The 27,864-nt window shown below is 21.7% G+C and overlaps 8 protein-coding genes across 8 annotated transcripts; 6 read left to right on the top strand and 2 right to left on the bottom strand.

Moving 5' to 3' along the window:
- Nucleotides 1-143: 143 nt before the first annotated feature.
- On the top strand, nucleotides 144-1,620 carry PY17X_1104800 (AN1-type zinc finger protein, putative; the record flags this gene model as incomplete). The annotated part of the gene is made up of 6 exons (XM_022956428.1): nucleotides 144-239; nucleotides 462-569; nucleotides 741-836; nucleotides 1,068-1,191; nucleotides 1,391-1,455; nucleotides 1,597-1,620. The coding sequence occupies 6 exons, from the start codon at nucleotides 144-146 to the stop codon at nucleotides 1,618-1,620; spliced, it is 513 nt and encodes a 170-aa protein (XP_022812337.1).
- Nucleotides 1,621-2,245: 625 nt separating this feature from the next.
- PY17X_1104700 (P-type ATPase) lies at nucleotides 2,246-7,987 on the bottom strand (the record flags this gene model as incomplete). Its single annotated transcript, XM_719202.2, has 2 exons — nucleotides 2,246-2,579; nucleotides 2,682-7,987. The coding sequence occupies 2 exons, from the start codon at nucleotides 7,985-7,987 to the stop codon at nucleotides 2,246-2,248; spliced, it is 5,640 nt and encodes a 1,879-aa protein (XP_724295.2).
- Nucleotides 7,988-9,040: 1,053 nt separating this feature from the next.
- Nucleotides 9,041-10,878, top strand: PY17X_1104600 (conserved Plasmodium protein, unknown function; the record flags this gene model as incomplete). The annotated part of the gene is made up of 2 exons (XM_726344.1): nucleotides 9,041-9,125; nucleotides 9,233-10,878. The coding sequence occupies 2 exons, from the start codon at nucleotides 9,041-9,043 to the stop codon at nucleotides 10,876-10,878; spliced, it is 1,731 nt and encodes a 576-aa protein (XP_731437.1).
- Nucleotides 10,879-12,148: 1,270 nt separating this feature from the next.
- Nucleotides 12,149-13,040, top strand: PY17X_1104500 (60S ribosomal protein L31, putative; the record flags this gene model as incomplete). Its single annotated transcript, XM_022956426.1, has 3 exons — nucleotides 12,149-12,158; nucleotides 12,481-12,632; nucleotides 12,843-13,040. The coding sequence occupies 3 exons, from the start codon at nucleotides 12,149-12,151 to the stop codon at nucleotides 13,038-13,040; spliced, it is 360 nt and encodes a 119-aa protein (XP_022812336.1).
- Nucleotides 13,041-13,815: 775 nt separating this feature from the next.
- Nucleotides 13,816-17,453, top strand: PY17X_1104400 (myosin B, putative; the record flags this gene model as incomplete). The annotated part of the gene is made up of 8 exons (XM_022956425.1): nucleotides 13,816-14,469; nucleotides 14,661-14,804; nucleotides 14,982-15,114; nucleotides 15,230-15,325; nucleotides 15,563-16,149; nucleotides 16,344-16,523; nucleotides 16,714-17,112; nucleotides 17,238-17,453. The coding sequence occupies 8 exons, from the start codon at nucleotides 13,816-13,818 to the stop codon at nucleotides 17,451-17,453; spliced, it is 2,409 nt and encodes an 802-aa protein (XP_022812335.1).
- A 1,358-nt stretch (nucleotides 17,454-18,811) lies between these two features.
- Nucleotides 18,812-20,866, top strand: PY17X_1104300 (uncharacterized protein; the record flags this gene model as incomplete). The annotated part of the gene is made up of 1 exon (XM_719939.2): nucleotides 18,812-20,866. The coding sequence occupies one exon, from the start codon at nucleotides 18,812-18,814 to the stop codon at nucleotides 20,864-20,866; it is 2,055 nt and encodes a 684-aa protein (XP_725032.2).
- Nucleotides 20,867-21,873: 1,007 nt separating this feature from the next.
- On the bottom strand, nucleotides 21,874-22,332 carry PY17X_1104200 (actin-depolymerizing factor 1, putative; the record flags this gene model as incomplete). The annotated part of the gene is made up of 2 exons (XM_719938.1): nucleotides 21,874-22,034; nucleotides 22,125-22,332. 2 exons carry the CDS (start codon nucleotides 22,330-22,332, stop codon nucleotides 21,874-21,876), a joined length of 369 nt encoding a protein of 122 aa, XP_725031.1.
- Nucleotides 22,333-25,549: 3,217 nt separating this feature from the next.
- PY17X_1104100 (serine/arginine-rich splicing factor 12, putative) lies at nucleotides 25,550-26,596 on the top strand (the record flags this gene model as incomplete). Its single annotated transcript, XM_722395.2, has 1 exon — nucleotides 25,550-26,596. One exon carries the CDS (start codon nucleotides 25,550-25,552, stop codon nucleotides 26,594-26,596), a length of 1,047 nt encoding a protein of 348 aa, XP_727488.2.
- Between the last annotated feature and the right edge of the window lie 1,268 nt (nucleotides 26,597-27,864).

The raw sequence follows: 27,864 nt of genomic DNA, 5'->3' as shown, positions 1-27,864 counted from the left end.
TAAGCTAAAAAAATATTAACTGTAAATATAAAAAAAAAAAAAATTATGAACAGAGAATATAAAACATATAATGGAAAAATACGACATATTTAAATTAAAAAAAAATGAGGACAATATGACTAAATATATATAAAAAAATTAATATGGCTCATTTTTCCAATTTCATTCAAAAATGCCAATTCGAAGGATGTAGATATCATGATTTTCTTCCACACAAATGTGAATATTGTGAATTAATGGTATAAAATAATAGCACATATGTATATAAAAAATTGTTTATAAAATAAATTTTGTGGAATATATCAATGTGTGTATGTTACAAAATGATAATGATAATGATAATGATAACGATAACGATAACGATAACGATATTTTCTTAAATATATATGAATAGTTCCATTGAATTGTTTCCGTCTGCTTTTCTATAATATAATGTCTGATATGTATATTTTTTTATTTAGTTTTGCGAGTTACATAAAAAAGCACAAGATCATGTATGCTCTAAATTAAAACACTCTGATTTGAAAAAAGTTATTTTATGTGAATACTGTAATGCAGTAATTCCTGATGTAAGTGCGAATAAAATAGAAAATAACAAAATGGATAAATATTATAGCTGTTTACATGAATCAACTATATATGTATATATATATATATATATGAAACCATTTTATTTATTCATTTGGGAAATCGCTATTTGTGTGAATAAATTTCTTTTCTTTTTTTGTATATATATATAGGAAGAAGAAGAGATAAAATGGCATTTAATTCATAAGTGCACTTATATAAAAAAAGCAACTAAACCAAAAATATGTGATAAAGAAAAATGTAAAACGGTAAAAAATAAAATAGACAATTATAAATTGTACAAATTAATGTGTCAAATAAAAAATACTTTGATTTCATAAAAGGGAATATAAAATAGGGTTATATCCATATTCCTGATGACAATATATATATATGAACATATTTTGGAAAATTTTAATATAACTAAAAATGTATATATATGTAAGCATAGAAAGTTAAATTATTTATTTTTTTTATTAATAAAAATTATATTTATTCAGGTTTTGAATGATATTAATAGCTATTTTTGTAAGCAATGTAAAAAGACTTTTTGTTTGCCTCATCGATATGATTTTGCCCATAAATGCATTTCTGATAACAAATATAAGAAGGGTTTTTTTGAAAGTATGGTGAACTGTTTTTAAAATAGTTTTAATTATAATATTTAAAGAGATATATTTATTATAAAAATTTTTAATTTATTTTATATAGTGTGTAAGTGTAGTGTATAATCAGTTATGTGGTTATATTATTTTTTTTTCTATATTTTAATGTTTTTATTTTTTTTTTAATTTTTTGAATAGAGTACTTTTATTTTTTTTAGATATTTTTAAAAAAGAAGAGCATAAATCGGATAAATCTTATAAAAAAAATAATAGAAAAATGAAGGTTAAATTGTACTCAAATTTTAATATCGTTTTTTTGTATCAATACTTGGAGAATATATTTATATCCAATTTTCTTATTCAATTGAAATAAAAAAAAATATATTTTTTTTTTTTATTTACAACCTTTTAAATTCGTCCTTAGAAAAAATGGTGTGCAATACAGTAAGATTTTTACCATGATAAATATTATGACTAATTTGGATCTATCACAAATAGTATTTCACCTTATTGTTTGAGTATTTTTTATTTTTATTTCCTACACTTTTGTGTGCAAATTTGTATGAACATTTGTATGCAAATTTGATTATTACTTTCGAATCGTTACCTCAGAGTGCGTCATTGATATAGTTTTTTCAAGTTATGATGCTCTATTTAGTATTTTTTATTTAGCTATTTTTTATTTAGCTATTTTTTGTATAACCATTTTTTATTTAGCTAGCTATTTTTAGCTATGTTTTAGTTATTTACTGTGTTTGGCATTTTTCTCCATTTTGAAAAATAAATTTTGTCATTTGACAGAAATATGTTTTAAAAAATTATGAACAGTGCATAAATTTGAAAAAAAAAAAAAAAATTGTTAATGTGTAAAAAGGGTACATAAATTTACAACGATAATATCGAAATCAAACATTCTATAAAGTTTTAACAAATTTTATAATAGGAAAAAATGGATAAACGTATATATAAAAGACATTAATAATATTTGAAGTAAAAAAAAAAAAAATAATGTATGATTGATCTATCTCATATTAATTTTTTATGAGGATATCAAATGCACACATATAATATAACTAAGTGGGAATTCGTCTATTTTGAATTTTAAAAATTTTTCTGACAATATTATAAAATCTTTCACATAAAACATATTTAGATATTAAAATATTAATAATTATATTTAAAAAATTTAAAAAAAGAAATTTTATTTTAACTTGAGTACTTAGAATATTATTCCCATTGGGGCCATAAAAGGATAAACCTCCAGCTGAATATGAAAATAATTCCAAAATTTTAAATTTGGTTTGTCTTGAAATTTCATCATTGCAATTCATACGGAAAAGACATGTCAGTTTATTGGGACCTCCAATAGTTAGATAAAACAAAAATAAATTAATTAAGACATAATATCTGAAAAAAAAAAAAAAAAAAAAAAAAAAAATGAAGAACATGAATTAAGAGTATAAGTATAACAAATTAGGTTCTAAAATGTGTCTAATTTTATTTTCTTACATCATGAATGTGTAATTAGAAAAAATATGTTTCCTATATTTTCCACCAAGTGTTAATATAAAGGCACTATTAACAATTTGAAAACAAAACCAAATACATGTTAGAAAACTTTCGTAGTTATCACTCATGAGCCACCAAGAAGATTTAGGGGCTGAACTATTAATATCATAAGAGGATGGTAAATTACATAGAAAAAAAAATTTAAACATAATAATATATAAAAAGAAAAAATTAACTATTAGGGTACATAATAAAGATAATATAGTTTGGGCTCCAATAATACTTGAAGTAGGGGTTTGTGTTTTTAATTTATATTCAGGCTTAGATAATGTCATAGATTTTGCTAATAATAGTAATATAATATTATCAAAAAATAAATAACCATATTCTGACATAATTGCATGAGCGCGCATAAAAAGAATAATTTTTATAATTGATATCATGAACCCATATAATAACATATATTTATAACAATTTATAGATGTAACTAAACAGGCTCTACCTTCTCTCAATATATCTATAACACTTTTTAAATTCTCATTTTTTGCACTAAATGGGGCTACAACAGATGTATCAGAATTAGATAAAGCCAAACCCGCATGTGATGTTTTTAAAGCTCCACAATCATTACTACCATCCCCACACATTCCTGATATATAATCAAATTTAGTGAAATCTTTAATTATTTCCATTTTATTATTAGGGGTAAGTCTTGAAAATATTCTAACTTTTAAAAGAAAATTTTTATATTGTTCTAAAAAAGGGTTTTGTTTGAAGGTATTATTATTATTATTAGTATGTATTAAATTTGAATTAGTTTCATTTTCAAAATTTTGAATTTTAAAAATATGATCTCTTATATAATTATAAGCTTCACCAGTTAGTATAATTTCTTTATATATATCTTTATATAAAACAATTGTATTGTTTATTTTATTATCATTGTGTATATTAACAAATATTAATTCGTTATTTAATATATATCCATATACTATAATATTTTGATCATAATTATATGTATCATCATTTACAGGATTCATATTTTTATATGATTCTAAAAGATATTCTTCTTCAATTTTAGATGCATCTATATCAAGAATATTACTACCATATTGATTTATAGTGTTGATAGTATTATATTTTGAATTTTGTCTTTTTTTTTTGGCTACACCGTTATTATCATCATCACCATTATTATTATTACTATTACTATTATTATTATTATCATTATCATTATCATTATCATCATCATTATCATCATTATCATCATCATTATCATTATTATTATCATAAATTTGGTTAACGTTCATATTTTCTTTAAAATTTTTAGATTCAGAACTATATTTGAAAAGATTTTCAAAAGGCATAAATTTTATGTCACTTAAATTAAAAGAATTGTTATTAGAAAAATTAGTATTTTTTTTTTTGTTAGAATGATCTATATTATTATTTGAATTAACATTTAAGGAATAAAAAGATTCATAAGTGTTTATGTTATTAAATAATCCGATTTTATTTCCAACATATAAACAATTATATGCATTATCACCAGTTAGTATAATTGGGCGAATACGTGAATCCTTTAAAGTTTGTATTACATAATGTGCATCTACTTTTATATGATTATTAAACATAATTAAGGAAAGAAAATTCATATCTGTTTCCATTTCATCTCTTGATAAATTATAAAAATTATTTTTTTTTTTGTTTTTTGGTAAATCATATATAATTTTAAATGCTAATGCAATGACATAGAACCCGTTTTTACTATATTCTTGTTCTTTTTGTTTATAAAAATAAAGTTCATCTGTTTTAATACATTTTTGATATATTTTATCAAACGAGCCTTTTGAAAATACAATATAAACTTTTTCTGTAAAATCAAAATAACCATATGTCAAAGTTGTAGATATTTTTGTGTAATAATCAAATTCAAAAGTTTTAATCACATCAAAAGATTTATAAATAGAACCTAATTTTAATGAAATTCTTTTTACATTAATATTATCACCATTAATATAATTATGTATAACCATATCTGTTGTTTCATATAATTTCTTATCAATTTCATTTCCATATATTATATTATCATCATCATATATACATGCACATCCTGCTAATGCATATACTATTAAATTATAATTATCTGGCATATTTTCGAGAGTTATTTTATTTGACCATATTAGTTTGCTATTATATAGAAGTGATGTTACTGAATTAATAGAAGAATTTGAATTTATAAAATGTTTATTTATATTTGATATATTGTTATTTTCATCATGCCTTGAATTTTTTTTTTTTTTTTTTCTATTTTCTTCTTTTATTAGTTTATTTGGAAAATAGTTTATATTATTCGAATTGGCTGATAGATTGCTATGGCCGTTAAAATTTTCTTCATTTTTACGAATTTCTTCATCTTTTCGAATTTCTTCATCTTTTCGAATTTCCGCATCTTTTCGAATTTCTTCATCTTTTCCAAGTTGATCAAAATGACTAGATTGATGATTGGTATAAATTTTTTCATCTTTAATTGGAATATGTTCAGAATGTTTTTGATATTCTCCTTCGTCATAACTTTGAAATAAATCGTCATTACTAGATTGGCTATTTTTTTCACAAATAGAAAAATTTGGTGATTTAAAATCATCTTTTTCAGAATTGGATGATTTATCTATAATTTCTATTTTGTTAGTTTGATTATAATTTTGTTCACGAATATTTTTATTTAAATTTAATTTTTCAAGTGTTGTAGAATTTATATTTTCTTCTTCTTCTTCTTCGTTGTAAACACTGCAATAATAAGAATTGCCTGATTTAGTATTTTCTCCATTTTTTGCACTGTTTTTATCTATTCTGTTGTCACTTTCTTTATTATCACGTTCCTTTTTATCACGTTCCTTTTTATCACGTCCCTTTTTATCGCGTTCCTTTTTATCACGTCCCTTTTTATCGCGTTCCTTTTTATCGCGTTCCTTTTTATCATTTGTGGCCAGCTCAGTTAGAGTTAGCGGACTTGTGTTTGGTCTGGAAGATGTGAGGACAGAAGCACTGATATCATCGCTAGCTACGGGTTCTAGATTTTTTTTTTCAAAATATTTAGATACTAAATTTTTTTGAGGTGATAAAATATTATTACAAAAATGTATTCCTGAAAATTCTAAATTATGATTAGTAATAGTTCCTGTTTTATCAAAAAAAAAAACTCTGATTTTTCCACAAATTGGAATTCTAGAAGGAGCAATACAACAAATATTATTTTCATTTTTTAAACGATTTGTTGAAATATTTAGTCCAATATTTAATACAACAGGGGTCCATACAGGTAATATTTGTGATAAAGTTCCAATAGTATAAAAAATAGATGTCATATTAAAACCTAAATATTTAATTTGGAAATAGAAACAAAAAAAACTAAAAATAATTGTAAATATGAATACAATTGGTAATTGTGAATCATATTTAAAAAGCAAAGGATTTGGGAATAGAACACTTTGCATATATTTTCCTTTATATGTATATATACTCACATTTATTACAATTGCATAAATATTTTCAGGTGAATTAAAAATGGATATAATGTTTGTACCAGCATATAACATATTATTTGCATTTATTTTATTTTGTTCATTTATAGAAAATGATGTATCATTATTTTGTTCTTTTTCATTTTTAAAAATTTGTGATCGATTTTCGTTAGATGTAGCTATTTTTTTCATAGGTTTTGATTCACCAGTTAACAAACTTTCATCTACTAGAACCTGTCCAGTTAATAATAAACAATCACAAGGAATTGTCATTTTAGATTTAACAATAATTATATCACCAATTGTTAAATTGTTAGATGATATATTTTGTTCTAACCCATTTCTATAAACTGTTACGTTAATGTTACTATTTGATTGTATATTATCATATATTTCTTTTTTATTTTTTTGATTCTTTAAAACTTTTTTAATTACACTTAAAATAGATATAACAATCCAAATTATTGAGGTAATCATTTCTTTCCAAAATAAATTTTTATAAGTTAGATAAAGTTGAAACATATATATTCCATCTAATAATTCTCTTTTAAGATTTATAAAAAATGAGTTTACATCTAGATGTATATTATTATAACCATACTGATTCAGATTATTTATAATTTCATTATTATTTAATCCTCCTTTTTTTAAAATATAATTAAAATTAAAACTTTTTACTTTTTCTTCAATACTATAAGATATATTAATAAATGCATCTTTTTCTTCGTTATATAAATATTTCATACTTCTAAAAAAGAAATATTTAACATTTTTTTCATTTTTCTTAACTTGCACTTTGTGTAAGCTAAATTTGGTTTGGCGTGCTTCTTCTTTTCGCTTCTTTTTTTCTACTACACATTGAGACGATTCAATATGACTGTTGCTAGCTCTTATTTCTGAATCAGACAGAGATTCTACATCATTTTCAATAAATAACGGGTTTGTATACAAATTGTGAGTTTTTTTTTTTGTGTCATGAAAAGAGTGTGTATTTAGATGTGATACTTTTGATTCTTTTATATTTTTAATTATTTTTTCTAAAAAAATTGGGAAAGGAATATAATTTTGAATTATATCTAACAAGTTGCAAACAAATTGTAAAAATAAGATATTATATTTTTGGAAATTCCATTTTTTTATATTTTTTTTTATATTTTTTTTTTTTTTTTTTATAAAAGTGTGTATCATATGATTGATATGTGATATATATTTTTTAAAATAGTTTGTATTGTAAAATGTGTTATATTCTTCATTTATAGTATATATGATAACATAATCACTATCTTTTAAAAGAGATGGTTTTAAAAATAAGCTTTGTATATGTTTTCTAATTATTAATATACCATATGTTATAGTTAAGCTTAATAAAAAAAATATAAAAAATTCCAAAGCTCTAGCATTCCATAATATTTCATTATTTGTTTTAATACAATATTCATTTGATATTAAAGCTATTATAATTAGATGTGTACATATGTATAAAAATATTGATATTTTTTTTAGTAAAAAACCAATATAACAATTTTTATATCCTTTTTGTTTTACTACAATTTCATTGGGATCATCGGATTCATAGATGTAATTAAAAAATTCAACATTTTCACTTTTAAAAATAGCTTGATAATTTTTTAATTTGTGTTTTTTTTCTATGTTATCTCGCATCCATTTTTTATGAAAAACCCAAATAAAAAAACATAATAATAAAAAAATATAAAAAAAACATATGCATCTAAGCTCACTGTATTCTATAAGAAGTTTGTCTGGTTTGCAAAAGTTAACCATCTTATATTATCAATAAATATTCTTAAATATTCTTAAATATTATTATTACTATTACTATTACTATTTTATTATTTTGAATCAAATAAGAACCCTTCTACAATGGTTAGTTTGTGTATATTATGTAATTTCTTATAGTTATCTGGATATGTTTTTTTTTTTTTGTGTATTTATTATATATCTGTGAAATATAGAGATATCTACATATGCTGCTAGCTCATCACTCTTCAATTATTGTATTAACTTGTGCATGTATATATATCATCTATTTTTTTAAAACAACCCCAATATATGCAAACTATTTTTTATTCATTATTGAAACAGTTTAGTTTGATAATGGAAGTGGCTGATAAAATTGACATAAAAAAAAAAAAAAAAAAAAAACTGACAAATTTCACCATTTGATAAAAGATAATATCAAACAGGTTGGAAATAGCCAAACGTATATATGTATGTATATAGCATATATATGTAATAAAAATGTGGTATTAAATAAGTTGATATATATGTATGTAATAAAAATGTTGATATATATGTGCTTCTTTATTATTTTCATTCATGATTATTTATGTGCATTTTTCCAAAAATGATTTGGGAAAAAGTAAATATTTAAAAATAATAAAATGGTGTTATAAAAAATGTGAAAAAAAAAAACGACAAAAATGAAAATAATTGGAATTACATTAAATTGATAGATAAAAGGTGCTTATTTAGCAATAAATATTAAAAAAGGAAAAATAATAAAATTATGTATGCATCTATAATATATAATGATAATAGTTGTGGATATATATCATATACATGTGTGATGTGTTTTACCAAATTTGAGAACTTAAAATTATTCGAGATTAAAAATGTTATTTTTGTAACATAGAAAAAATATCACATTTTATTTAGGATGCTCAAAAAGCCCTTGAAATGGTAAAAAAAAAAAAAAAAAAAAAAAAAAAAAAAGTTAAACAAAATAGTGACGAATTATAATAAATTTAGATTCCAATTTTATACTATATCCCTAATATGATATATTAATTTTCAACAAAAAAAAACAAAAAGCAAATGAATAAATCCACAAATTCGTTAGTAACCAGATTTGAATATAAGTATTTATTTTATGCCTTATCATTTGTATCAATAAATTTAGGTTAGTGTAGAAATGAAATAAATATTTTATTGTTATTCATTTTTCTTTATTCGTTTTGAGCTTTTTTATTATAAATTATTACTCTTTTTATATTTCCCATTTTATAGGAATATGTAATGAATATATCAAGAAAAAAAAATTAGCATTTAAAGAAAAGGGGGAACCCAAAATATACTTTTATTTATCTAACGATAATTTTGAATATATTGATAGAAAAAAGTATAATAATAGAATCGAACAAATATGTAATAATTTTAACGTGCCAATAAATTATTTTTGGAAAGGGGCAAATAATTACTTTCCAATAGATTATCATTTACAATATTTAAATAATGTTTTTGAAAAATTGAAAAAAAAATTAAAAAATGTTTTGGAAAAAGAAAACCAATTTGATCAAATTGTAGACAAACTTGTTGAAGAAATTGTAACACATTTTAATGAGCATGCCCATGACACAAAATTGGCAAGTTTGGCAAGTTTGGAAAAAAGGGAGGAATTTTTAAAAAACTTAAATTTTGAGCATCTAAAGGAGTTTATATTAAAGCGAAAAAAATTGGAGAAAAAAAAAATAGAGAGAGAAAAAGCAGATGATATATTAGACAGTTTTATTGATGAGTTATATGCATACTGTTATTTATATTTACTAATTAATTATAAACGAAATAACTTTTTTGATTTTATAAAAATTAAAAGATCTTATAGACATTGTAGTGAAAATGCTTCAAAAGATATCGGCATCGAAATAAATAATTATCTCGGAATAGGCGGCGAAAATGGTGGTGGCAGCGAAAGTGGTGGTGGCATTTCCGAGGTTTTAGATAAAAATTCGAATTACATTAATCAAGCTTCTTATGTGTTAAATATTGATACAATAAATGAAATTAAAAAAAGTTTAGAAAAATATGGAGTAGTTGTATTGAAAAATTTTTTACCAAAAGAAAATGTAAAGAAAATAAAAAAAGAATTATTTTTGGATTCAAAAAATAATGTAAATGTGTCTCCACTTTTAATGGATAAAGATGCAAATGTATTTTGTATTAGACCAACAAGAGGAAGACAATATTGTATAATTCGAAATAGTAAAATAAGTGATATATTTGTAAATATACAACAATATTGGTTAAATATTATTTATTCATATTTACCAGTAGGAATATATGAAAATATTTTTAATATTTTTGATAAAAATAGTATATTAAATAATTCCGAATTAAATAAATTAAATATCAAAAATGAATATAATGATAAATTGTTTATATCAGAATTACAATTATTAAATAATGAGCCTCTAAGTGAGATACAATCTTATCATGTTGATAATGGAGTAAGTGGGTTAAGTATTATTATGCCTTTAAATAAAATAAATGAAGAATCTGGAAATTTTGAATTTTTTTTAGGAACCCATTTATTTTCTTATTTAAAAGAAAATGGAAATTTAACAACATATAATAAGGGATATAAAAATAGTCGAATTAAAAAATCTATTTATAATTTTAAACGTTTTATGAACATATATTATCAAACAGGATCAGAATTTATACCGAAAGTTCAAGAAACAGATTTAATTATTTATGATTCTAGAATTATACATAGAGGAATGTCTAACAATTTGTGGGTTAAAAATTCATCTCTAATTTATCGATATGACTATAAAAAATATCCTCCCCCAGGACAAGATTTTATTGATATTATATCTTATAGTTTTATTGGAAAATGTATTTCTTTCTTTAATACATTAGGTCGATATATATAATTCATTATTTTTTAATAACACAGTTTGTTGGTATAGGGGTACAATTAACTGCTATATTTATTATTATTACTATTTTATCCCAAATTTCGAATAATGCATTTTTTGGTGAATATGAGAGTGTACAGTAATGTATACAGTTCACACTGATAGGGTTTTATTTTTTTCATTTCTTTTTTCTACTTTTTTTTCCATTTTTTTTTTCTACTTTTTTTTCCATTTTTTTTTCCATTTTTTTTTCCATTTTTTTTCCATTTTTTTTCTACTTTTTTTTTGATTTTTTTTCATTTCGAACAAGCAAAATATTTAATTAACTTTGCGAAATTTACAAAAAAGGAATATTGAAGTTATATGAAAATATTTAAAAATATTTTTATTCTGTTATTAAAAAAATTATTTATAGAAAATTTTAAGGAAATGCTTTAATTTAAAATATTTATGGAAATTTTTTTTTTATATATTTAGCGACGCAAAATGGAAATAAAACCCCTTCCGGCTCTCTATATATAAAGCAAAATATATGTAAATAAATTATAAATGCTATCAAAAATAAATAATTGGAACTATAATGTAGTAGTATTATATATGTAGTATGTATGTATGTATATATATATGTATAGTATGCATATGTATGCATATTTAATAAAATAAGCGGTTTGAATTGCTTTTTAATGCTGTTAGTAATAATAATAATAATAATAATAATTGGGAAGAATGTTATTAATATATAAACGGTTATGCTTATTATTACATATATAAATTTATATATTCGTTACGAATTATTTCCATAGAAGAAAATTGTGCATATGTATCATATATAATTTGGCAAAATTAATATATTGCATTGTAATGCTATATGTGAATAAAATTGCCTACAAAATAGTTTATTTGGCTTTTAAGCATATTTTGTTATTAGTAATTGATATTATGTAATGATATTATGTAATGATATTATGTAATTGTTATTATTATATATATATAGCATTATTATATTATATACGGCATTATTTATATACGAATAAAGCTACTCTGCAAAATAATAAAATAATTCGTAACATTGCACAAATAAAGAAGAATTAAGGAATGCCATATAAATATATTTATTAAAACAAAAAAAATTAAAGCTTACGAAATTTGTGAAAATAAATAAGATATTTTTTTTATAAAAAAATATATTTCACAAAACAAAAAAAAAATATATATTTTTACTAATTAAATCTGATATTCTGTAAATTTTTATTTTATAACCTTATTTCATTATAACAATAGCAAAATGGTTAAAGGTAATAAATAAATCGAAAAAATGAAAAAGTTATATGATATTATATATAATTAAAATAATGCTAGCAAAACTGTAAAAGAAAATGAAAATTTTAATTACATAAAAAATGTAGTTATATAGAAAATAACTTTTCTATACTAAGTAGAAAAGGAAGTACTAATATGCTTTAAAAAGCCAAAATGATTAAAGGCTATATAATATTATATATATATATGTATATGTATATATATGTATGTATATGTATGTAGCATGGCCAGTATAATAGAATATATTAATATTATAGAGCTTCCTTAACATTTTTTTTTTTTTTTTTTTTTTTATAGCTGTAAAAAAACAAAAGAAAACTTTAAAACCATCAACCAAGGTTATTACAATCAATTTGAGCAAATTGACCCATGATGTATGTTACAAAAGAAAAGCTCCAAGAGCTATTAAGGAAATAAAAAATATAGCAGGAAAATTAATGCACACAAAGGTATAGTTAAAAATATATTTTTAATTTATTGTTGTAACTTGATTATAACTGAATGATGTTTTATAAAAACTATTTCTTATATTAATTTGTATTACATATATACATGTCATGGTAAATATGCATAAAATATAATGTATAAATTTGGATAAAAGAGATATAAAGTTTGATTTATATAACATTATTTAATTTATTATTTCATGTTTTATATAGGATGTACGTTTGGACGTAAAATTAAACAAATTTATTTGGTCAAAGGGTATTCGAAATCCACCTAAAAGAGTTAGAGTTAAAATTGAGCGTGTAAGAAATGAAGATGAAGATTCTAAAGAGAGAATGTATACTCTTGTTCAACATGTCATGGTTGATTCCTATAAAGGATTAGTTAACGAATGCGAAACAAACGAATAAATATTATAGGATAGTATTTTATATATATATATATGTGTGCATGATTAATTTTTTTTACTTTATTTTTTAATTATATATGTATAATATATAAAAATAACAGACTACAAAAATTTAGATATAGACTTAAAATAATATGAAATTTTTATAAAATTTTAATATACTTTTTCGAATTATATTATTTTGAAAAAGTCAATAAATTTGAATTTATGGAAAGGAGAGCAAATTTCCATAATTGGAAATTTTTTATTTTCACTTTTACACTAGGGAGATCTACATTTTATATTATTTTATTTAAATTTATTCCATAAAAATTGTAAAATATTTATAATTATTGAATTTAACTAAAAAAAGTGAAAAATATTATTACTTTTGTTATTATTATTATGAACAGTTCAGACAAAAAAGGGAAAAAAAAAAATTATTAGTGTGCAGCTAGCTTTTTTTCTCTCAATTTTAATCTGGTTGTAATTTTTTTAAACTGTTGTTAAAATGTTATATTTTTTAAAAAAGAAAAAAGAAAAAAGAAACATATATATGTATATATGTATATAACTTTTAAATATTATTTGTAATTTTTTTTTATTACTAAAAGAACAAATAAAATATGAAACTTTTTGCAAATTTATAATTTTTTTAATATAATAAATAAGAGAAAAAAAAAAAAAAAAAAAACATATACATTAGTTATGCAAACTTGTTGTAATTACATACATATGTGTGTGTATAATGGAAAAAATAGTGAGGAAATTATATGTTGAATTAAAAAAAATAAATAATGAAAAACGCAAATGAACTAAGTAATTATTTAAGAGTAAATAGTGAATTTGTTGATAAAAGTAAAAATGGATTTGCAGGGGGAAATTTTTATATATGGACACACAAGAGCCCTAATGTTGCTCTTTATCCTGATGTTGTTTTTTTTAAATGTTTAGTTCTTAGTGTTGATGGAGAAAATTATCGAGTAAAAGAAACAATTCCTGAAACAAATAGTGAATATGTAGTTAAAAAAGAAGATTTATTTAATTGCAATTCTATAATAAATGTAGATAACCATAGATTAAATGATATGATTCATCATAACTCTGCAGAAGTTTTAAACATGTTATATTTAAGATATAAAAAAAATTATATATATACAATAGCAGAGCCAATGTTAATATCAATAAACCCTTACCAAGTTATTGATGTAGACATTAATGAATATAAGAAAAAAAATACAAACGAACTTCCACCACATGTTTATAGTTATGCAAAAGAAGCTATGGTTGATTTTATAAATACAAAAACTAACCAATCTATTATAATAAGTGGTGAGAGTGGATCTGGTAAAACTGAAGCTTCAAAACTTGTAATAAAATATTATTTATCAGGTATTAAAGAGGATAACGAGATTTCTAATACGTTATGGGATTCGAATTTTATACTAGAGGTATGTTTGGAAGAAATTAATAATTGTATTTTGTATGTATAACACAGAGGGGGATGTGTATGAATGGTTAAATTTTGTTATTTTGTACATTTTGTTGGGAATTTTTTGGGGATTTTTTTTTAATTTTTTAATTTTTTTTTTTTTTTAATTTTTTTTTTTTTTAATTTTTTTATTTTTATTTTACTATTTAGGCATTTGGTAATGCAAAGACGTTGAAAAACAACAATTCGAGTAGATACGGAAAATATATTAAAATTGAGTTAAATGAACATCAAAACATCGTTTCTTCAAGCATTGAAATATTTTTATTGGAAAATATAAGAGTAGTATCACAGGTAAATTTAGTTAAAAATTACAACTGTTTGATATATGAGAGAAAACTAATTGGGTGTATAGAAACGATAAAATGGATATTTCGATTCTGTGTATAATTCATAATTTGTGTGTCTATTCCTATAAATATGCACACACATATTCATTTTTTATAACTCCCTTTTTGATTACATGTATAGGAAGAAGAAGAACGAGGGTATCACATTTTTTATCAAATATTTAACGGAATGAGCCAAGAATTGAAAAATAAATATAAAATCAGATCAGAAAATGAATACAAATATATTGTTAATAAAAATGTGGTTATACCAGGTAATATGGACAAAAAAAAAAAATAAAAAAATAAAAGTAAATTGAATTAAATTAAATTGAAATGTTATATTTTTTATAATTATATATAACTTAAATTGTTTGTGGGTATTTTCAGAAATTGATGACAGTAAGGAGTTTGGCAATTTAATGATTTCCTTTGATAAGATGAACATGAATGATATGAAAGACGACCTGTTTTTGACTTTATCTGGTAAAATTCATAGATGTGTGGGCTTAAATTGGTTTTTAATCCTGCTTAATACTGTTAATACTGTATAATATATGTATTGGCGTTTTCTATCTTTTATTTTGACTTTGATTTTGCATCTTTCATTTTTATTTTGTATCGTTTATCTTTTATTTTGACTTTGATTTTGTATCTTTCATTTTTATTTTGTATCTTTTATCTTTCATTTTGCATCTTTCATTTTCATTTTCTACTTATTAGGATTGCTGTTATTGGGAAATGTGGAATACCAAGAGATTGAAAAAGGAGGGAAAACAAATTGTAGTGAACTAGATAAAAATAATTTAGAAATAGTGAATGAAATAAGTAATTTGTTAGGAATAAAATATGAAAATTTAAAAGATTGTTTAGTATTTACTGAAAAAACAATAGCAAATCAGAAAATTGAGATTCCATTATCAGTAGAAGAATCAGTGTCTATATGTAAATCAATATCAAAAGATTTGTATAACAAAATATTTTCATATATAACAAAAAGAATAAATAATTTTTTAAATAATAATAAGGAATTAAATAATTATATAGGAATATTAGATATATTTGGTTTTGAGATATTTTCAAAAAATTCCTTAGAACAATTATTAATTAATATAGCAAATGAAGAGATACATAGTATATATTTATATATCGTTTATGAAAAAGAAACTGAATTATATAAAGAAGAAGATATTTTAATTGAATCTGTAAAATATACAACTAATGAAAGTATTATTGATTTATTACGAGGAAAGACGTCTATAATTTCTATTTTAGAGGATTCATGTTTGGGGCCAGTTAAGAACGATGAGGTAAGGGGGGGGGTTAAAAAAATGAGATAAAAGTTTGTATATATGTATATATTGTGATTTGAACTATAAGTATGGGCAACTTTGGTTGCATATATGTTGTTGTACATGATTACTTTTGGATTTTAAAATTTAACAGTTTTATGTTTATCATTTTTTATATAATAATTTTCTTTTTTTTGGGATACTGATTGTAGAGCATTGTAAGTGTATATACAAATAAATTTTCGAAGCATGAAAAATATGCTTCTACAAAGAAAGACATGAACAAGAATTTTGTGATTAAACATACCGTAAGTGATGTAACATATACTATTACAAATTTTATATCAAAAAATAAGGACATTTTACCAACAAATATAGTGCGTCTTTTAAAGGTGAGACTAGATGCGAGTTGATTGTGGGTTCAAGGGAAAGAGCCGCAAAAAGTTGTAAAATGTGGAGATGTGGTCACTTCGTTCGCTTCGTCCTTCGCTTCGTCCTTCGTTTCGTCCTTCGCTTTGTCCTTCGCTTCGTCCTTCGTTACTCTTTTATTTTTCATTTTTTTATTTCGGCTTTGGCCTGTAGGTATCGGACAACAAGTTAGTGAAAAGTTTGTATGAAGATGTGGAAGTTTCAGAATCATTAGGACGTAAAAATCTGATAACATTTAAATATTTGAAAAATTTGAATAATATAATTTCTTATTTAAAAAGCACAAACATATATTTTATAAAATGTATAAAACCGAACGAAAATAAGGAAAAGAACAATTTTAATCAAAAAAAGGTTTTTCCTCAGCTTTTTTCTTTATCTATTATTGAAACATTAAATATAAGTTTTTTTTTTCAGTATAAATATAAATTTGATGTATTTTTAAGTTATTTTGAGTATTTAGATTATTCTACTTCAAAAGATTCGAAATTAACAGATAAGGAAAAGGTTTCTATGATTCTTCAAAATACGGTTGACCCAGACTTATACAAGGTGATAATAAAAGAAAAAAATATAAAAAGGAGAGCCTACCATATATATATATACATATACATATATGTGTGTGTGTGTGGATGGGTGTATATGTAAATATGTACATGTGTTGTTTCATTTTATAGGTTGGAAAAAGTATGGTATTTTTGAAAAAAGAGTGTGTGAATAAAATCAGAGAAATAATTAATAATAATTTAAAGTGTTATAAAAATTTATGTAATATAGCTACTGCAATAATTACTAGAATAAAAAAGAAGGAAGTTGTGGAATTGAACATAAAAAATTTACAGCTAGCTCAGGCATATTTTCGAAAATACAAATATATGAAAGAGCTCGAATAAGTAAGAAACTGATATTTTGTTTAAATTTTTAATATTATATAAAAGTTTTGGAGATGAGATATGGGTAGGTTATACTTTCGTTTATCACAAATTGTAATTTATATGTGTGTAGTATTATTTGGGTCGTTGCTAGCATATTCTTTGTTTTTTTTCATGTTTTGTTCATGTTTTTGTGAGTTCCCTTACGAGCTAGCTGTTGTACGCGCGTGGAGAGATATGCTTTTATGTCTAACTAATGTAATGGAAATGAAGTTTGAAAGTGATGTTATTACAAATATGAGTAAGTTTCAAATAATTTAATGAAGGGGAAGATAATTTTTTTTAGTAAAAAATATGCTAGCAACGGATTATAATATTTTGTACATTTATGAAAAGTTGAGAATATAGAAAAAATATTCATACATATACATGATTATAATTTATAAATATTTTTTTTCAGATAAATTATATATGTGAAAATTAATTAAGATTTTTTTTTTAAGAGTGGAGTAAAGGTTAATTGAAAAATTGTATTTAAATTTGATGATTATATGTGCATATATATTTTTGCCGCATTTTTTATCCGATTTTTTTCTATTTTTTCTATTTTTTTCATTATACTTTTAAATTTATTTTTAAATCGAAAAATGAGGATGTTATAATTTTAAAAACTGTAAAGATATAAATAAAACTATTAAGTGGAAAGTGATAAAAAAACGAGATATGTTGCATATGAGTTTGTGAGAAGAAGCTGAAAATAGAAAGAAAAAAAGAAAGAAAAAAAAAAAAAAAAAAAATCAGTACATTGTATATATAGATGATTATAGGATTAGTACAAAAATAAACTGAGAAGTTATGGTATTAATTTTTTTTAGGAAATGAATGAGGAGAGAAGTATAATAATGTGGTAATTAAAAATTAGCTTGATATAAATTTTGTATATATAGTGAATAATTATGTGTATATAATAGCCTAGTCGTAAAATGCTTTTCAAAAATTAAATAAATAGATGAAGATTAGTTTATTTAAATATAAAACAAATGTGAAAAAAGGGAAATAATTTAAAAATTGATTGAGCTGGAAAAAGGATATCATAAAAGTTGAAGTAAAATTCTACAACATTTGTTACATTGATAGTATGTATCGTGAGAATAGAAATGAACTAGCGAAAAGACTGAAAAAAAAATTATGAATAATTATTGTATGAACATGCATGTAAATATGTTAATTTTTTTTTTTTTCTCTCATAATATTTCTCATAAATTTTAGCTAGCTATGAACGGTTCAGAAAAAAAAAAAAGAAAGTATTAAGATAATATAATAATATCGATAATAAAGTAAATAAAAGTTCATATGGAATAAGGAAAGGAATACATAGGATGTTTCAATATTTTGTCGATAAAATATTTGGGGATTTACCCCCAAATTTTAATTATGTAATTAAAAATAAAATAGAATATAATGGAATTCGAGGAGGATATTATGATATGTATGATGGAACAAATAAAAATAACGAAGAAGTTAGTATTTTTATTTATGAAAAAAATAACAAAGATTTTCATAGTAATGTTAAAAAATATGTTAATAATCATTTAAATTATTCTAAAAAATTAATTCATCCTAATATTTTAAAAGTATTATATACATTTGATAATGATAAAAGAATATATATAGTAACAGAAAAGTGTGTGCCATTATTTTTTGAAAAAATAAAAGGTGACCCTATATGGGGAATATATGAAATTATAAATGCTGTTAATTTTATTAACAATTTTAATTATGTACATTGTTTAATAAATCCTTTTTCTGTTTTTGTTACATCTAAAGGTCGATGGAAATTGTCATTATTTGATTGTATATATGAAAAAGATATGAACATACATAATATTTTAAATAATATTAAAGATCATTTATTTTTTAGTTATGGATACAAATTAATAAATTTTTCAAATATTTCAAAACCAGTTGCAATTGATGCATATGGTTTAGCTTATTTGATGGTATGGTCTTATCAAAATTACATGATAGAATCTCAAAATAAGGAAAGTAAATTATTTAATATGAATATTGGAAATAGTATTTTATCTGAGAATGATAAAGATGATTATTTTCGAAATGGTAAAACAGTTAAAGAGATCAAAAATATATTTTATTTAAACATGGATATAACACAAATATATAAAAAATGTCTTCCAAAAAATCTTTGGAATATATATGAGACACTAATTCAATATAGTATAAAGGGGATAGATATAAATTTTTCTACAATATTAAATAGTGATAATATAATGGGAAATTATATAGTAAAGACTATGTTATTTTTAACCGAAATTCATATGAAATCTCGGATTGAAAAAACAGATTTTTTTTGTAATCTTTATAAAAATTTAGATAATATAAATATAGATGTAAAGGTTCAGTTGATATTACCAGAAATTAGTAAAAATTTAGAAGTGTCTGAAAATTTAGAAAAATGTTTAGAAATTATATTAATAATTTCTAAAGATATGAATATAAATGATTTTGAAAAAACAATATATCCAATTTTTTTTAAATATTTTTTACAAACAGATAGATCTATTAGATATATATTATTAGAATATTTTTCAGTTATTGAAAAAAATTTAAATAATAATAATATGAATGAAATATATATATCATATATGTATGGATTTTCTGATAATAATATTACAATAAAGAATGCAACAATAAAAAATTTTATTTATATATTTCCAAAATTAAAAAATAATATAAGAACACAGGCTTTACATATATTATTAAACAATTTAAAAGAAAGAGATTATTGTATTAAAATAAATACTATTATATGTATTGCAAAAATAGCAGATTATATATTAGAAGATAAACAAAATATATTAGAAAATGTTTATAAATTAGGATTATGTGATATGCATGATAAAATAAGAGTTGCAACTCTTCAAGCTATAAAAGCTACATATAATCAATTTGATACAAAACGTTTTATTTTAAATATAATGCCATTAATAGTTAAATGTCTAATTGATAATTCTATTGAAATTCGTGAAATTACTTTTGATTTATTTGATTTTGTTATTCCTTTGTTAAAAAGGTCTGTAATAAATATTGGAGTTGCCAATATAGATACTCAAAAAAATGATGATAAAAATGTGGTTGTGAATGATGAAAAAGAAAAAATACTTTTACAAGAAGGATCTATAAATAATAATTCAAGAGATTTATTCCATAGTGAAAGAGGAAAAAATGACGAGCTGAAAAATGTAGATGAAATAGAGAAAGAGGTTTTAGATGATTTTGGATGGAATCTTGAATTTTCAGAGGAAAAAAAAAAAAAAAAAAAAAAAAAATTAAATTTAAATATTGATGATTTTTTTGACGAATTTGATCTTAATGATGAAGAAAATGCACCGAGGTTCAAATTAAGTTCATTATAACAACAAGTTGAAAAAAATATATTTTTGATACGACTATTTATTTTTTAAATATTCAAATAAATTTTGTATTACACTTTTTTTCTTTTCATTTTGTATTGCACTTTTTTCTTTTCATTTTGTATTACACTTTTTTCTTTTCATTTTGTTATTTGATATGTTTCTAATTTTGGGAATTTTGTAATTCTTCATTTTTTTGTCTATTTTTCATTTTTTTTAAATTATAAACAATAAACTCTTTAAAGTGTATACTAAATGGGTTTCACTTTTTTTAAATTATAAACCGACGCGATAAAAGTGTGGAAGCAGATGATCAAAATGTGGGAACAGACGCATGGATGCAGTTGTATAACATTTTCGACAGAATGATGTTATTAAATCGAATAAAGAAGGAACAAAAATGTTCTAAGTGTTAAGAATAATATAAATTCTTAATTTTGAATATAAATTTTTTACGACTATCCTATTAGTTTATTCATAAATATAAAAACGATGTTTATTTCTGTATCTTAATTATATCGATAAATATTGAAAAATAAACACAATATATTTACAATAACTTTTTTATAATACTACTTAAATAAATGGAAAAAAAAAAAAAAAAAAAAAAAGGAAAGAAAAAAATAGTAAGAACAGACTTTTAGTGTATGTATATATGTAATGAATACCATAAATAAACAATTTAATTTGTTTGAGTTTGCATTCTAAAAACATAATTAGTTATAGATATAGAATATAAGTTTTTTTTTTTTTTTTTTTTTTTTTTTTTTTCATTTTGTGAACATTCACAAATAATATAAATTTTGTAATTTCGTTAAAATATGCCTTGTTTTTTTATTTGCCACTCTTTATTTTAAACTTTGAAATGGATGCAAAGCTTGTTTCTGTATCGTATCTGTTTCTGTATATGCATTCAATACACGGGTATCGTTATTTGTATAGTTATGATAATTATTTAAATTTGTTATTATATATGGTTTATTTTGAGGATTTAAAATTGAAAAGTTAGTTTATTTAAAATCGGCAACATCTAGGGCACTTTCAACAACCGATGTAAAAACATTAACGCCCTCGATTTTTTTTAATAAAGCTTGTTTGCTAGATGCATATGTCATTCTGTCTCGAGAATTTGAGGTTTCCCGTGCATACATAAAGAAGTGAATTTTGTTAACTGTAAAGGGGAGAAGTAAAAGGGGAGGGAAATATAATTGTGTATGTACGGATGCAGTATGCATGTATTATGCATGTAGTATATACTTACCAGCGTCAAAGACGACGTATGCACATTGAATAGTGTCATTCTTATCAATAGAATCAACAAGTTCTTTTAATGATGTAGTTTCTCCCTTGGAGTGAATTATAATTTCACAATTTTCTATAACAAATATCATCCATCTACATGTTTTTCGAATTTTCATGTTATTAAACTCTGTAACACAGTTGTCATTTACGCGAATTCCACTTATCATTTTGAATAAAATAATTAATATAATTTAAATATATCTATAAAGTTATAATTAAATATTTTTAAAAACTTTACAAAAAAAAAAAAAAAAAAAAAAATGTGAATTTTTTAAGCTTTTTAGTATTCCTTATAAAAATTCTAAGGGTTTTCAAATTTGTTAGTATTATTCAGAAGATTCATAATTTACAATTTTTTTTTTTAAAATATATAAACAATAAAAAAGGAAAGAAAAGAGATAGAATAAATATTACATATATATAATATACACATATATATATACACTATATAATAGCCTTAAACAGACATTGGTGTATTTTATTTTTATTTATATATTTTTTTAATTTGCAGTTTAAAATGAGCAAGTGCAAAATAAAAAAAAAAAAAAAAAAATTATACTCAGTAAATTTAATGTATATATTTATTATGTTCTTCTTTCTTTTATATATCATGTGTATTTTTTATGTGTATATTTATTAGCACATATTTTAATATAGTTCGTATTTACGGGTTTAATATATTTATAAAATTATATATATTTTTTTTTTTTTTTATTATTTTAACAATTTATTCCTAACTTATTTTATATTATAATAAATGGAAATCTGAGATTTGAGCTATATTGTTTTATTTGTGCAGTGTGTACAAATTTTTTGTACGGCTTTTTTTTTTTTTTTTTTTTTTTATGAGTATAAGAGGGGGAGGTTAAATTGTTTATATGTGTAATGTTTAAAATACATTTTGTCACAATATTTGCTAAATATATTGTCATATTATATTGTCATATTATGTCACATTTTGTCATATTATTTGTCACATTTTTGACATATCCTCTAATTGCTTTATAAATATTTATTTTAAAAAATATAAATTTTGCTTAAGATGGAAAAATAGGCTGATATATATTTTTTTTATTGTTATATTAAGTAGTGCATGTGTTTACGAAAAAATATAAGAAATTATTAAAAAAAATATAATAGCATTTCCCAATATTTTTTTATAAAAAAAACTTGAATTTTTTATAAGATAAATGGAATGTACATATATATAATGTTATAGAACTATTTTGTAATTTTTATTTTTAAACCATTGTTATGTATGTAAAGTAAATTAGTTTAAGATATTACAATCTTTTTATTTTTTATTAATAATTGTACAAATGTTAACATTTTTAAACACACATTATAAAAGGGATTGTATATTTTTTTGTGTGTAAAAAAAATCTGATAAAATATAAACAAGGTATAATTTTTTTTTTTTTTTTTTTTTTTTTTTTTTTTTTTTTTTCATTTCCCACACTCCATTATTATTTATTTTGGAAACATATTTATAATAAATATTCAGATATGTAAAAATTAAAAAAGTCTCTTAAATTTATTTGGTATTGTGAAATGTGTATATTTTTTTTGGTGTGAAAATGAATAAAAATATGTCTAAGGTTTTATAATAAGATAAATGGAATATATAAAAAATGTATCACGAATTTTGCTAATTTGAAAATATAACCAATAAAATATATAAGTCTATATTTTATTGCTTATAAGGAATGTTACTTAGAAAATATTTGATACTGTTATAAGTTTAAATAAAATAGCATTGAAATGGGTGGAAAATGGATGTAAGCATGTACATTGTTTGGGGGATGGTACAAGTGTGTGTATATTTTAAGGGGTAGCTATTTAAGAGGTAGCTATTTAAAGATAGCTGTTTAAAGGGTACCTGTTTAAAGAGTACCTGTTTAAAGAGTACCTGTTTAAAGTGTACCTGTTTAGACATGGGTCACATTGGACTGAAGAGATATGGAATGAAATATGAGCTATCACAATTGTAATGTTGTAAATATAAATATGATAAAACTTAAATGTATGTTATGGATTTTAGCTAGTATATGGTGGTTGTTATAAAGAAAGGAAGAAAAAGTGTTAATAAATATATTTCCTTTTTTTTTTTTTTTATATTCTTATTATTTATGTAATATATATGAATCAATAAATGTATAATGTCAATAGCATGATAATAATAATTGGGAAAAATAAAAAAAGTGTGAACACAAACATATTAACACATAATTTAAAGTTATAATTCAATATGTAAAGTTAGTTATATTTTATATATTATATAAAAAAATAAATATCATATTTTACTAAAATATCAAGGAAGTTAAATATATGCTTTAGTGTATTTTTTTTATTTTTACATTTTTAAATACATGCATACATATAGTGATGGAGTGATGGAGCGAGGGAGTGCCAAGAATACATGCTAGTATAGAAGATGTTTCCATTGGGCATAATTTTATAATGTTTACATATGCTTATATAACATTTATAATGTTTATATATGCTTATATAACATTTATAATGCTTATTTTTTGTTATTTATTTATCTACTCTTGATTTTTTTGCTTAAAGTGTTATATATACAAAAATAGGGAATACCAATTTATAGCGATTTTTCCATTTTATGTTAAATTGTGCTTAAATATATTACAATATTTATACTCTATAAAACGTGGTTTTATTTTTAATTATTATTATTTTTTTTTTAATAATAGATATTTTAAAACAATGTTAAAGATTTATTATTTATTGTGGCTATAGAAGTTTGTATGATTGCATTTTTTTTATATATTTTTTTTTATTAATATTTAAAAAGAAAATCAAAGATAGGATAAAAAAAATAAAATAAGTATTAACATTTCAAGTAAAATTTAACGAGTGTCATATATGAAATTAAAATATGTAATCAATATATAGAATATTGAATGTATAAATATATATGCTATATACATATGCTATATACATATGCTATATACATATGCTATATACATATGCTATATACATATTAAAAAAAAATATATTAAAATTAAAAATATTATTAACATAAGTTTGTGAAAATAATAATGTATTTTTATATATTTAGAAGAAAATAAGGATAAAAAAAAAAAAAATAATTGTAATTGAAGTTAATTGAAGTTAAATTGAAGTTAATTGAAGTTAATTGAAGTTAAATTGAAGTTAAAACTGAAGTTAAAATTGAAGTTAAAATTAAATGATATTGAATTGTGCATATTATATATAATAAGTTCTTTTAAATTCGGAAAAATAAGTTTGAATTAGTTATAAAAAAAAAAAAAAAAAAAAAAAAAAAAAAAAAAAAATAATAAAAAAAATAAAAAAAAAATAATAAAAAAATAATAAAAAAATAATAAAAAAATAATAAAAATGGGACCTCATTCAAGCCAAAGGCCACAACCTATGTCCCTTTTGATAAGGAAATTAAAATTTAATACTTCACCATCTATGGTTAGAGATAAATTTAAAAAATTTGGAGCAATTAAAGATGTATATTTGCCAATAGATTATTACACAAAAGAACCAAGAGGGTTTGGTTTTGTAGAATTTTACGATCCTAAAGATGCTGAAGAAGCATTAAAAGAAATGAATGGAACTGAATTAGACGGAAATAGAATTGAAGTGTTTGTAGCTCAAAAAGGTCGTTCTGACCCTCGAATTATGAGATATAAAGAAAGAGGTGGAGGTTCAGGATATGGGCATAGAAGATATCCTGATAATAGATTAAAAAGAAGGTATATATCAAAATCGAATTCAAGATATGATTCATATTCTCGTGATAAAATGAGAAGACGTGATCGATCTAGAGAGAGAATAAGATATAGAGACAGTTATGAAAGGAATATGGGGAATAGTTATAGAGATAAAAAAAATAGTTATGTTAAAAATTATAATAGATATAGAAGTAGAGATTATGATAGAAGCCTTAGTAGGGGGCGTAGATCTAGAGGTTATAGACATGATAGTCCAAAATATCGAGAGAAAAGAAGATATAATCGAAGTGTTAGTAGAAGTAATGATAAAAATAGTAAAAATGGTAAAAATAATAGAAGGGAATATAAGTCAAAGTATAGTAATGAAAGATATAGTAATGAAAGATATAGTAATGAAAAATATAGCAACGAAAAATATAGTAATGAAAAATATAGCAACGAAAAATATAGCAACGAAAAATATAGCAATGATAGATATAGTAATGATAGATATAGTAATGACAGTGCTAAGTCTAGTAAACACTCAAGAAAGCAAATGGTATCAAAATCAATTTCATTCAATACTGAAAAAGATGATGAAAAACGAAAAAATGATAATACAGAGGAGAGAGGCAATTCAAAAGAATGGAGAGAAAGCAAAGATCTCGATAAATCTGTTGGTAATAAAAATTCAGTTAATAGTCAAGATGCCGAATCGAATTAAATAAGTTGGGCAGGAGAAGTGAGCACAGTTAAGCGTGCGAAATTACAATTTATATTTATGGAAATAAAAGTACAAGCTCCTTAGCTGTTCATTTTAGAGACATACAAGTAAGGCGCTATAATGATTTAAATATATGTAGGTTTTTCGAAACTTAGGATACACATGCATATATATATAATATATATATTTGGGAAAACTACAAAACATAAAAATTTATAATAAGCAAGGATATGAAATTATCAACAGCTTTTGTTATATATATAGAACACTTCTATGTTTAAAGACAATTTTGATATACTCTTTTATTCACCGGGAAAATGAATATTACATATTTTTATTTTAAACATTTTTAAAAAAAAAATACATGATATGTTAGTTAAAACCTTATATTATTGTCTGCATTTATTTTCATATTTTTTTTTTTCACCTTTAATTGGTGTTATTTAGAAGGAATAGTAAATATATGGATTTAAATTGATAGTATATATCCATATCCATTTTTTACGATTCTTTTTTTGTTTTTTTTTTTTTTTTTATCTTTTTGTTTTGCCAAATTTCCAATTAAAATGTGTGCATATATATATAAATAGAGTATTTATATTTTGCTTATAATTAGTTGCCTATTGTAATGATATTGGCTTTTAATTATAAATATTTTCCAAAATAAAAAAAAACAATAGGATGTCAAATAGCATTATCTATGTAGTATATATATATACTGTAAAAATAATATATCAGAAAGAGAAAACAAGAAAAATAAATAAAATAAAAATAAAAAAAAAAATGGAAAAAGAAGACAGAGATAGATATATGTATAGAAAAAAAAAAAAAAGCACACATATTTATATTTAGTGGTTGTATATTAATTATATAGGGATATACTTATATATGTCTTTTACAATTTTAAAGTAAATAATTTATCAAGAAAAATCTAGATTTATAAAAATGTATACCCAAAATGATGATAAGTTTTATACAAGATATATATATATATACATTTTTTGTCATTTATTTGTCTACTATCAATATAATTTATTTTGTAAATTATTCTTAAAATATGTTTTTTTCTTTACATAAAAAGTTCGAGGTTGTGAAATGAAATTAGGAAGAAATAAAATAAAATAAACAATAAATAAAATGAAATAAATAAAATAAATAAAATAAACAAAATAAACAAAATAAACAAAATAAACAAAATAAACAAAATATTTAATTTGCTAAGGGTAGTTTAAAATGAAGTTATAAAAATATGCACATTTTTATGTAGC

This window comes from Plasmodium yoelii (assembly GCF_900002385.2).
Source record: "Plasmodium yoelii strain 17X genome assembly, chromosome: 11".
In the NCBI taxonomy this organism is placed as follows: Eukaryota; Apicomplexa; class Aconoidasida; order Haemosporida; family Plasmodiidae; genus Plasmodium; species Plasmodium yoelii.
This window is presented reverse-complemented; position numbering and strand designations above follow the sequence as displayed.